At 23.3% G+C, this 12,409-nt stretch overlaps 1 protein-coding gene across 6 annotated transcripts in view; it reads left to right on the top strand.

Annotated features, from left to right (window-relative positions):
• The window catches only part of LOC122500034 (protein dissatisfaction-like), a 52,078-nt gene that overhangs the window by 32,281 nt on the left and 7,388 nt on the right, over nt 1–12,409 (top strand). The window contains exon 2 of one of the 6 annotated variants that reach the window (XM_043608773.1): nt 2,912–3,732. The exons of the other annotated variants lie outside the window; for them this stretch is intronic. Coding sequence (XP_043464708.1) covers nt 3,606–3,732 — 127 coding nt within the window. The 5' untranslated portion in view covers nt 2,912–3,605. The remainder of the gene's footprint in view (nt 1–2,911; nt 3,733–12,409) is intronic. 6 annotated transcript variants of the gene reach the window in all.

The following is a 12,409-nucleotide window of genomic DNA, read 5'->3' as shown; positions in this document are numbered from 1 at the left end:
TGTCACGCTATCCGTGAAGACAGCACAAAACTGCAAGTGTACAAAGCCAGCCAGGGACGATGGAATTTCTGTTTTAAAAATCTGCTGGAGAAAAAGAATTTTCCTCAATGCACTTTTCTCGGTCCTTTCTCTTCGTTTCTGCGGAAATATGGCCGAATCCTCTCAATTTTATTCGCTTTAGCGAATAATACCTGAATAAAACAGTTTCCCTCCTAGGATATCATTTGTCTGACTAAAAATTTACCATTATTACTTGTATTACAAGTGTAACAATGAAATTTCCATTTTAACAAGTGAAAAAAAACGATAACTGTTTTATTTAATAATAAACAGTTTTATCGTTTTTTATGAATATGAATTTTTTTTTTTTTGTTTTCAAATATTAACTTTAATTTTTGAATAATATTAGATTCAAAATTTAACGAAATCCACTTATTACTTAATTATTACTATTTTCTAAAATAATAATAAAATTCGTCGACAAAATTCAATTATTTGCGAAAATTTAAATAAAAATCGACGCAAGATTCAAAATTATTTCCTTGAATAATGAATTCGCAAGAATTTAATAATTTTTATAAATAATAAAATTATTTTCCAGAAATTCAATTATTTTTATAAATAATAAAAAATTTTTCTCCGGAATTCAATTACTTTCAAATTCAATGTAATCAAAATAAAATTCCCAAAAAGAATTAAAGTATTTTCAACAAATTTTAATAAAATTCTCATCAAGAATGTAATATTATTTTCAAAAATAATAGAATTTTTCGACGAAATTTAATTCTATTCAATTCCATCTAAATAAAATTTAATTATTTTTATAAATAGTAAAATTCATCGCAGAAATTCAATTATTTTAAATACAATTTTAATAAAATTCTTTGCAAGTATTCAATTCTTTTTAGAAATTAAATGAAAATCGTCGCAAGAATTCAATTGTTTGAATAAATAATAAAATTTTTAACCAGAATTCTATTATTTTAATAAATAATACAATTCTTCGCAAAAATCCAATTTGTTTTTATAAATAATAATAAAATTCTTCTAACAATTCCATTATTTCGGTATAAATAATATAATTCTTTTCATAAATCCAAATAGTTTTCTAAATAATAATAAAACTCTTTGCCGGAATTCAATTATTTCCAAATGAAAAATTTAAATAATATTCGTCACAAGAATTCAATTATTCTAAACTGATAGTAACAAACATTCTTTGTTGGAATATAATTACTTTTAATCAATATAAATGGAATTCTTCAAAAGAATTTAAATATTTTCAATACAATTTTAATAAAATTCGTCGCAAAAATTTAATTTTTTAAATAAATAATAAATTTCTTTACAACAATTCAATTATTTACATAAATAATAGAATTCTTCGCCGGAATTCAATTATTTTTAGAAATTAAATGAAAATCGTTGCAAGAATTCAATTGTTTGAATAAATAATAAAATTCTTCACAAAAATTCTATTATTTGAATAAATAATACAATTTTTCGCAGGAATTAAATTCTTCTTATTAATTATAATAAAATTCTTCTAACTATTCAATTATTTTCAAAAATAATAAAATTCTTCGCCGAAATTTAATTGTCTTTAACTCTATCTAATCGAAATTTCTTAAAAGAATTCAATTATTTTTATAAATTCTAGTAAAATTCATCGCAGGAATTCAATTATTTTCAATAGTTTTAATAAAATTCTTCGCAAGTTTTCAATTATTTTTATAAATATTAATGAAATTCTTTGCCAGAATATAATTATTTTCAATCATTATAAATGAAATTCCTCAAAAGAATTCAATTATTTTTAAAAATTTAATACAAAACCTTCGCAAGAATTTAATTGTTTAAATAAATTAAAAAATTCTTCACAAGAATTCTATTATTTTAATAAATATTAAGAAAATTTGTCGCTAGAATTCAATTATTTTCATGAAGAATAAAATAATAGAATTCTTTATAAGAATTCTATTATTTTAATAAATATTAATAAAATTCGTCGACAGAATTCAATTATTTAAATTTAAATAAATAATATTAAAATTCTTCGCCGGAATTCAATTATTTTTAGTCAATATTTATGAAATTCCTTAAAAGGAATTTAATTATTTTCAATACAATTTTAATAAAAATTATTGAAAAATTTTTTTTCATTTCAATGACATTCAATAAAATTCTTTACAAGAATTCAATTATTTTTATAAATAATAAATTTCTGTGTCTTAATTAAATTATTTTTAATAAAAAAAAAAATTTTTAATCCGGAGCCTCAATTAACTTAAATAATTTTTTTTTTTTTAAAAAACTATAAAGAGTTACAGATGCAATTATAAAAAATAGAATTTTGGTATTTATATAATTGACTTTTAGAAGTTTCGGAAAATTATTAAGAATAGCAATTATTTAATTATTTATACATATAACAAAATTATTGAAGTTTTGAATAATTGATTTTAGAAATGTACGCGAAAGATCAGAGAAATACAAAATTAAATTTTTGTATGACAACAGTGAATATACAATAAAATTACTTTTTATTGTTTCTTTGTTTTTGAATCTTTAATCGACGGAAGTGATTTTTCTGCCTTAAATTCGATCAAAGTCGTGATAATTTGTTATCTTTTTCATTAATTTTTTATTTTTTATAAATCATCTAAGTTTTAATTTATTTTAATTCTAATTTACCTTCAAATTCAATTTATCCAAATTCAAAGAGAATAAGTTTCGTTGAAAAACGTTTTTGACGACTGAGTGATAGAATTATCATTATTATACCCTTAAAAAAACATTTTTTAAGGGTATAATAATGATAAAATTTAATTCTATTTAATTCTATTTAATGATAATTAAAAGAAAAGCAAACGCTTTTCTTTTTGAATCTGACTTTTTGTTTTCTTTTCAGATACTCCTTTATGTTTACGGATTTTTTCGCATACAAATATTGATTTAAACGAATAATTGAAGAATGGAATTATCAATAACTGGAAGTCAAATTATTCTTGGAGAGCTTAAATCCAATTCCGCATTTGCAAATTGATCCATAATTTTGGATTTCCAGAGTGAATGATTCTTGAAGTTTAAATCCAATTCGCCAAAATTAATTTGCAATATTGCAACGGACTTTTGTGCCCATTATGGAAAAATAAAAATTGTCGGAGTTCAAATCCAATTCCGCAAAATTATTTTGCACTTTTGTGCCCATTATGGAAAAATAAAAATTGTCGGAGTTCAAATCCAGTTCCGCAAAATTATTTTGCACTTTTGTGCCCATTATGGAAAAATAAAAATTGTCGGAGTTCAAATCCAGTTCCGCAAAATTATTTTGCACTTTTGTGCCCATATTATGGAAAAATAAAAATTCTCGGAGTTGAATCAATCCAATTGGAAAATATTATTCCGCAAAATTGCAAATCGATAATGAAGAAATGAAAATATAATTTGAGGGAGAGTTTGATAAATTGGATGAGGTGGGGGTCGATTAGTAGAAAACAATCAAGTGTGGACGGAGCAATAACCCCCCTCACTTTGCACGCTCAATCGAGAGGAGAATAATTTTCTCCAATGATTTTGCAAGTCGACATGGCGATAAATTCCATATGAATAGAATTTGGTCTATCCGGCCGATGTACACATGTAGAACTTGGGTCGCGGCAGAGAACATGTGGGGCAAAGTTGTAGCGCTCGGCAGCCAGAGTGTGGGGGAGTTGTTTTCGAAAAGGAAGGGTGAGAGCCAGAGCAATGTATCCAAAACCCCCGCTCTCTCTCTCTCTCTCTCTCTTGAAGGATTAGCCTCGGAGATCGCTGACTGTTGAAATGTTCACAGATCGGTTTACCGTTTAGCAGGATAGAGAGAGAGTGTGAGCCTATCATCCACGGACCACCACCCACGCACCCTTCACCTTGCTTACCCAGAGGGGTCGCCTGCAGGGAGCTCGACGTGTGGGAAATCGCATTGTGACCCACACGTGCTACGCAATGTATTACGTTTATATCCTTTTCCTCTCTCTCTCTCTCACACACTCGAACACATTGAATTTGTTTGTATATTCTCCGGGTCGGACACCCTTTTGATCCTAATTCTACGTGCCACTCGGTGCCAAGTGATGCGCACAACCAACAAATTCGTTTCAGCGTTAAGTCACATTTGTACGAAGATTGTAAAATAAGTAGGAAAGCTTCACTTCAATCTTCTTAAGCGCTTCTTACAGCGGTATTCCAACCGTGGGGGAGGAGGAGGAAATTCGAAATTCACTCCAAAATAAGGGAGATTTTTTTCTTCTCTTTTTATTGAAGAAGAGCTTTTTCCGAAACACGGAGGTACTCCCACAGATCAGGGAAATTGGGGAATTCAGTGAAAAGTCAGGGAAAGTAGAATTGGTTAGGAAAATCAGGGAAAAGTCAGGAATTTTTATTAAAAGTACTGGAAGAAATTTTTTTTTTTCTATTTCTGATCACAATGGATTTTTCAATATTGTTCAATTTATTTCAAAAATTTTAACGCAATTATCTTCGTAAATAACAAAATTCTTCACGGAAATTCAATTATTTTTAAGAGTTTTAATAAAAATCTTTGCAAGATTCAATATATTTTCATAAATAACAATATTCATCACAAGAATTCAATTATTTACAAAAGTAACAAAATTCTTCGAAGAAATTCAATTATTTTTAAAAATTTTAACGAATTTCTCGTCAAGAATTCAATTATCTTTACAAAATAGCATAATCTTTCGCCAAAAATTTCAATTATTTTTAAAAATTGAAGTTAAATTCTTGGCAACATTTCAATTATTGTCAAAAGTTTTTCGCAATTCAATAATTTTCAATATTTTCTATTTTCAAAAAATTTTTTAAAAAATTTAATTATTGAAAAAAATTGTTGATACAATTCTACGAAAACATTCAATTATTTTCATAAATAATAAAATTTCATTTAGAAATTCAATTAATTTCATCGCAGAATTTTAAATATTTTTAATAAAATTTAAAAAAAATTCCTCGAAAAATGCAATTGTTCTTAAAAATTTTATTAAAAATTGACAAAAGAATTCAATTTTAAGAAACATTCAATTATTCAATAAAATAATAAAATTCGTTGGTAATATTCAAATATTTTTATAAAAAACTTTTAATTCGTCGCAGAAAATCAATTATTTTCAAAAAATTTTTAAATAATTCTGCAAAAGAATTCAATTATTTTCATAAATTAATATTAAAATTCATGGCTTTTAATTCGTCGCAGAAAATCAATTATTTTTAAAAATTTAATTTAAATTTCAAATCTTTATCATATTGGAAATTCTTTTTATTGAAAAAGAGCTTTTTTCGAAACACGGAGGTACTTAGAAGTTTTTTAGAATTTATTTCCGATTCAGAAAAAAATTGTGTCTTGAAAAAAAAATACGCTGGTCTTGATAATTTTTTTTTTACAATTTCTAGAGTCGAATATCAAATTTTGCCTTTTTCTTATCAAATTGGAGCTTTTTTTGTTAAAGAAGAACTTTTTCCAAAACACGGAGACACTTAGAACTTTTTTAATATTTATTTCTGATTCAGAAAAATTTTTTGTCTCTTGAAAAACAACGCTGGTCTTGTAAATTTATTTTCACAATTTTTGGAGTCGAATATAAAATTTGAGTTTTATTGTTAAAGAAGAGCTTTTTCCGAAATACGGAGATATTCGGAATTTTTTTAGAATTTTCTTACGATTCAGAAAAAAATTGGGTCTTGAAAAACAACGCTGGTGTTATAAATTTATTTTCACAATTTTTGGAGTCGAATTTTAAATTTGGACTTTTACTCATCAAATTTGAGCTTTTTTGAAAGAAGAGCTTTTTCCGAAAGACCGAAACACAGAGGTACTCGGAACTTTCTTAGAACTTATTTCCGATTTATTCAAATAATTGAATTCTTGCGATGAATTTTATTTTTCATGAAATATATTGAATTCATGCGACGAAATTATCATTTATTAAAATCATTAAAATCTAATAGAATTCTTGTGACAAATTTTATTTAAATTTTTGAAAATAATTGAATTCCGACAAAGAATTTTTTTATTATATATAAATAGAATTGAATTTCTGCGAAGAATTTTATTGTTCATGGAAATAATAGAATTCTTGTGACGAATAAATTTTAATTCAATTTTTTAAAATGATTATAAATACTATTGGAGATTTTCATTTATATTGATTGAAAAGAATTATATTCCGGCGAAGAATTTTATTATTATCTATAAAAAATAATTACATTCCTGGAAATAATTTTATTCTTTATAAAAATAATTTAATTCTTGCGACGAATTTTATTCAAATTGTATTGAAAAATAATTTAATTCTTGGAAATAATATTTTATTATCTATAAAAATAATTGAATTCATGTGAAGAATTTTATTAATTATGAAAACTATTCAATTCTCATAAATAATTTTATCAGAATTGAATTTCTACGAAGAATTTTATTAAAATTCTTTAAAGTAATTAAATTTCGGAAAAAAATTTTATAAATGATGAAAATAATTGAAATCTTGCGAAGAATTTAATTGAAAGTTTCGAAAATAATTGAATTTTTTCAAGTGTATGGAAAATATTTCAATTCTCGTAAAGAATTTAATAAAAATTTTTCAAAGTACTATATATTTTTGCGAATAATTTTATCAAATTTTGTTAATAATAATTGTATTGTGTTGAGAAATTTTATTGAAATGGCATTTTATGAAAATAATTAAATTCCTGCAGGAATTTAATTTAATTTAATTTAATTTTTTTTTAATTTTTAATTTAATTGAATTTTATTAAAATTTTCGAAAACAATAAATAATTATAATTAATTAGTAAATTAGTTAATAATTGAACTTTTCTATATATTTTTGTTGAATCTGAAATGATTTCCAAATTGAAATTTGAAAATTAAAATTTTTTTTAATTGACTTAAATAATAATAAAAAGAATAGATTGTGTTTCATAACATTTGCTAGTATAAAATTATGAAAATATGTTTTCAAAGCCAAAAATTCTGTGATAACATAATTTTAGAATTGTGCTCCAAATTAATATTTTCTCAATACACATCGAATTTAATCAAAATGTAGACTTATTTGAAGGGGGGCTGATAATATCTGGACCCGAGGCAAGTTTTCTTAATGGATCTTATTTTTCATCGAAAGTTTTTAAATAGCGCAGGTTTTTGTACAATATATTGAGCGCACTATCATCCCCTAAGTTTATACTTCACGCGACCATCTGGTCAGATCTCATCATCTATTTCGTTCTGTATTTTTCTTTTTTCTTTTTTTTTTTGTTATCTATATATATTCGAAACGATTTATTCACCAGCTTCTATATTAACGGATTATTAAAACTTTTGTTATACAATTTTATAGATCGCCTCAATATGTTATGTGGAGCTACAAAGGTAGAATGTATACAATAGAAAGATGAAATTAATTCATTGCGAGTAATCTACGCGATTAGTTATTGTTACTTTTCACAATATTCAGTAAAATTATTTTATGTTCGCTCAATGAACCAAAAATTTGTTTTTGAATATCGTTTATTTTACGGTCTAATCGCAACAATATTGTATCTGTAATCCGACGGGGTTTCGATTTCTAAAAGAGAAAAATTGAATTTTTTATTTTAAAACTGGAAAAACGGGGTTTATTTTATTATTATTTTATTGCCTATTTGGTAATTATTTTAGGGGCAAAATTTGGTTTATTTGTTTATTAATTTTCTTTTCGTTTTATTTCAGGTGAATATTCAATATTGTGAATCGGAAAAATTTAAAGTACATTCACAGGGTTATTGCCACAGATCAGGAAAACCAGGGAATTCTGGGTTAATTCAAGGAAAGTAGAATTGGCCAAGAAAATCAGGGAAAACTCAGGAATTTTTATTAAAAGTACTGGAAATTTTTTTTTTTCTATTTCTGACCACAATGGATTTTTTGCAAAATTCAATTATTTTCATGAATAACAATATTCATCTCATGAATTCAATTATTTGCAAAAGTAATAAAATTCTTCGAAGAAATTCAATTATTTTAAAAAATTTTAACGAATATCTCGTCAAGAATTCAATTACTATTTTTGTAAATAATAAAATTCTTTGCAGAAATTCAATTATTTTCAAAAATTTAAATAAAATTCTTTGCAAAATTTCAATTAGTTTCAATAGTTTTTCGCAATTCAATAATTATTGATACAATTCTACGGAAACATTCAATTATTTTCATAAATAATAAAATTTCATTTAGGAATTCAATTAATTTCATCGCAGACTTATAAATATTTTTAATACAATTTTAAAGAAATTCCTCAAAAAATGCAATTATTCTTAAAAATTTTATTCAAACTTGACAAAAGAATTTAATTTTAAGAAACATTCAATTACTCGAAAAAAAATAATAAAATTCGTTGGAAAAATTCAAATATTTTCATAAAAAACTTTTAATTCGTCGCAGAAAATCAAATATTTTAAAAAAATTTTTAAGTAATTCTGCAAAAGAATTCAATTATTTTCATAAATTAATATAAAATTCTTGGCAAGAATTCAATTATTTTCATAAATAATCAAATTTTTCGAAGGAATTCAATTATTTTCATAAATAATAAAATTCTGCAAAAGAATTTAATTATCTTGATGAAAAACAAAATTCTTTCCAAAAAATCAATTATTTTAAGGAATTTTAATAAAATTAACTATCAAAAAATTCAATTATTTTGATAAATAACAAAATTCATAACGAGAATTTAATTCTTTTGAAAAAAAAATAAAATACTTTGCAGGAATTAAATTATATTCAAAATTTTTGAAAAATTTTCGTCAAGAATTAAGTTACTTTTATAAAAATAGGTTTCGAAATTCTTCTCAAGAAGTAAATTATTTTTAAAAGTTTTAATATAATTCTATTTAAAATTTCAATTATTTTATAAAATTCTTTGTATGAATTCAATTATTTTCATAAATTAATATAAATTTCTTGACAAGAATTCAATTATTTTCATAAATAACCAAATTTTTCGAAAGAATTCAATTATTTTCATAAATAATAAAATTCTGCAAAAGAATTCAATTATTTTGATAAAAAACAAAATTCGTTCCAAAAAATTATTTTAAGGAATTTTAATAAAATTATTTTCCAAAATTCAGTTACTTTGATAAATAGAAAATTTCATAACGAGAATTCAATTTTTTTGAAAAGCAATAAAATACTTTGCCCAAAATAAATTATTTGCAAAATTTTTAAAAAATTCTTGTCAAGAATTAAGTTATTTTTATAAATAAGTTTTGAAATTCTTCTCAAGAAGTCAATTATTTTAAAAAATTTTAATATAATTCTTGTCAAAATTTCAATTATTTTATAAATTCTTCGCATGAATTCAATTATTATTTTTATAACTTATTAATTAAATTCTTCTCATAAATACAATTATTTTTTAAAATTTTAATAAAATTTTTCAAAAGTTTTCAACTATTTTCAAAAATTGTGATAAAATTCTTTAATTCAATAAGTTTCTGTAAAATTTTAATTAAATTCCTTAAAAGAAGGAATTTTTTTTGAAATTTTGAAAAGTTTTTAATAAAATTCTTCATCAAAATTCAATTTTAAGAAACATTCAATTCAATTTTTTAATTTTTTTAAATTTAATTAATAATTTAATAAATTATTTAGTTTTGTATTTAAATAATTATTGAATTCTCGAAGAATTTTTTAATAAAAATTTATTTCAAAATGAATTTCGGTTAAAATTTTGGATAATAATTTTAATATTAAAAGCATTAAAGCATTAATTTTTAGAAATAATGGTTTTTTGAAAACGTTTCAAATTCAAATCTTTGGAATTATAAATTGTTCGTATACTTTTAACTAATAATTAATTTAAAGAAACAATTGTAGTTAAAAATTCTAGAAAATATTAATTAAATTTAAATGATGAAAATAATTTCGAAGAAGTTAGAGTAAAAATATTTTTATGTAAAATAATAATTTTATCACTGGGTAATATTTAATATTTAATTAAATTATAAAAACATGAAGAAGTCAATCACTTCGAGTCGAAGACTCGGAGTGATTGACTTCTTCATGTTTTTATAATAATAAAAGAATTCTTATAAGTTATTAAATTTCAAAAAGGTTTAAATTTGATATTTTTGAAAATCTTAGTTTCCAAGGAAAAATAATAATCAGAATATTCTTTAGGATCAGGAAAAATGGCAAAATTCTCTCTGGAAATCAGGAAAAAAGAAAATTAAATTTTTGTGTCAACTTTGATCGAACTGCGTTGATTTGAATAAAGAAATTAAGGAAATAAGGAAGAGGAGAATATTTTTGAGCTGAAAGTTGAAAATTTATGAACAAAAAAAAAAAAAAAAGGCTGATAAAATATAGACGTGTGTGTACAATGGGAGTGAATGGCGTTGCTCTCAAAAAGTAAAAGAGATTACAGAGAGTGGAATTAAAAAGTGATTTGCTCCGTCGTTGACACGGTCATATACGCGTTAAGGGATAAAACGGATATTGCTGCGCCACTGGGAACGTGGGAATTCGCGGCTGGTATCCGCTCAGCCTCATTAATGATGATGTCGGTATATAGAGCTCTCATGCCTCCAAAACCCAGCTCTCTTCGAGAACCAAGCTCAAAACCCTGCCTGCAAGCTGAAAACCCAGGCCGCACCACATTTACTATACCTCTCTCTTGTACTTCGACGGAAAGCGCTTTCCTCCCTTTTTCGCCCACACACACATTCACATTCACCTTCGACATCGTCGTCTCACCATCAGTTTTGTTATACACTTTTCGAAAAAAAATTCTCTGCAATTTATATTACAGCAGGGATCACAATTTGGCAACTTTTCAATTTCTTTGGCAAACCGTTTTTCTATTTTCTATTTTTTTTCTATTGTATATATTTCTATACAATTATTTATCAATCAGGCCTATGATAGGCGACTTTTTCTCAAAAAAGAAGAAAACAGTTGCCATAGGTCAGGAAAATCGAGAAAAATAAAAATTTTCAAGGAAATCGGGGAAAATAGAATTCACCAAGAAAATCAGGGAAAAATCAGGAATTTTTATTAAAAGTACAGGAAAAAATTAAATTTTTAAAATTTATGAGAAAATTCTAGATAAAACAAACCATTTTTCAAAAATAAATTATTTTTTTTCTTTACATTCTTATGATTATAATAATAAATAGGTACGTAATAATTATTAATTACTACAGTAAACATAAAATCTTTTTCGCAAGAATAAAATTATTTAAAACAATTTTTTAATAAAATTCTTATTAAGAATTAAGTTATTTTCAATAATTTTAATAACATTCTTTGGAAGAATTTGATTCTTTTCATAAATAATAATATTTTTTGCGAGAATTCAATTATTTTTAATACAAATTTTAATTAAATTTTCTCGAAAAAATTCAATTATTTAAAAAATTTTTTTGATAAAATTCTTCAAATCACGTTAATTATTTTCAAATTTTTGTAGAAAAACTTGTGAAGAATTTACTAATTTTCAGTGCATTAATTTTAAAATTCTAAACATTGAAAAACAAAATTAAAAAAGTTGAGAAGCAAACAAAATTCAATTCAAACCGAAATTCAATTATTTTCAAAAATTCTTGGCAAAATTTCAATTACTTTCAAAAATATTCCTCAATTTAATGATTTTGAATATCTACCTATACTGTTTTAATAAAATTATCCATAAGAATTCGAATTATTTAAATTTTTAATAAAAGTCTACCCCAACAATTAAGTTTCACAGGAATTCAATTATTTACAAATTTTTTTTTATAAATTTCTTCACAATAATTCAATTATTTTCATAAACAATCGAATTTACAGAGATTCAATTTTTTTCAAATATTAAATTTCTTTTTAGGAATTCTATTATATTCAAAAATAATAAAACTCATCACAGAATTTTCAATTATTTTTAATACAATTTTAATCGAATTTTTCGAAAAAAGGAGCAATTTTTTATTAAAATTCGTCAAAAGAATATTTACTTATTTACCAATTTTTTGATAATATTCTTCGCGCGAATTCAATATTTTTAGAAACATTTTAATTATTCAAAAAATTATTCATTTTTGTATTTAAAAAATTTAGTTCTCGTAGAATTTTCTAATAAAAATTGATTTAATAATGAATTTTTCCGTTACAATTTTAGATAATAATTGAATATTCAAAGTATTATATAGCATGAATTTTGAAAAATAATTCAATTTTGAAAAGAGGTTTCAAATTAAAATCAAAATTATCTTTATAAATAATAAAATTCTTTTCTGAAATCCAATTATTTTCAAAGAATTTCCGCAATTCAATGATCTTCAATATTTACGATTTTAATAAAATTATCCAAAAGAATTCAATTATTAAAAAATA

This window comes from Leptopilina heterotoma, unplaced genomic scaffold (assembly GCF_015476425.1).
Source record: "Leptopilina heterotoma isolate Lh14 unplaced genomic scaffold, ASM1547642v1 Lhet_101, whole genome shotgun sequence".
NCBI lineage: Eukaryota > Metazoa > Arthropoda > Insecta > Hymenoptera > Figitidae > Leptopilina > Leptopilina heterotoma.
This window is presented reverse-complemented; position numbering and strand designations above follow the sequence as displayed.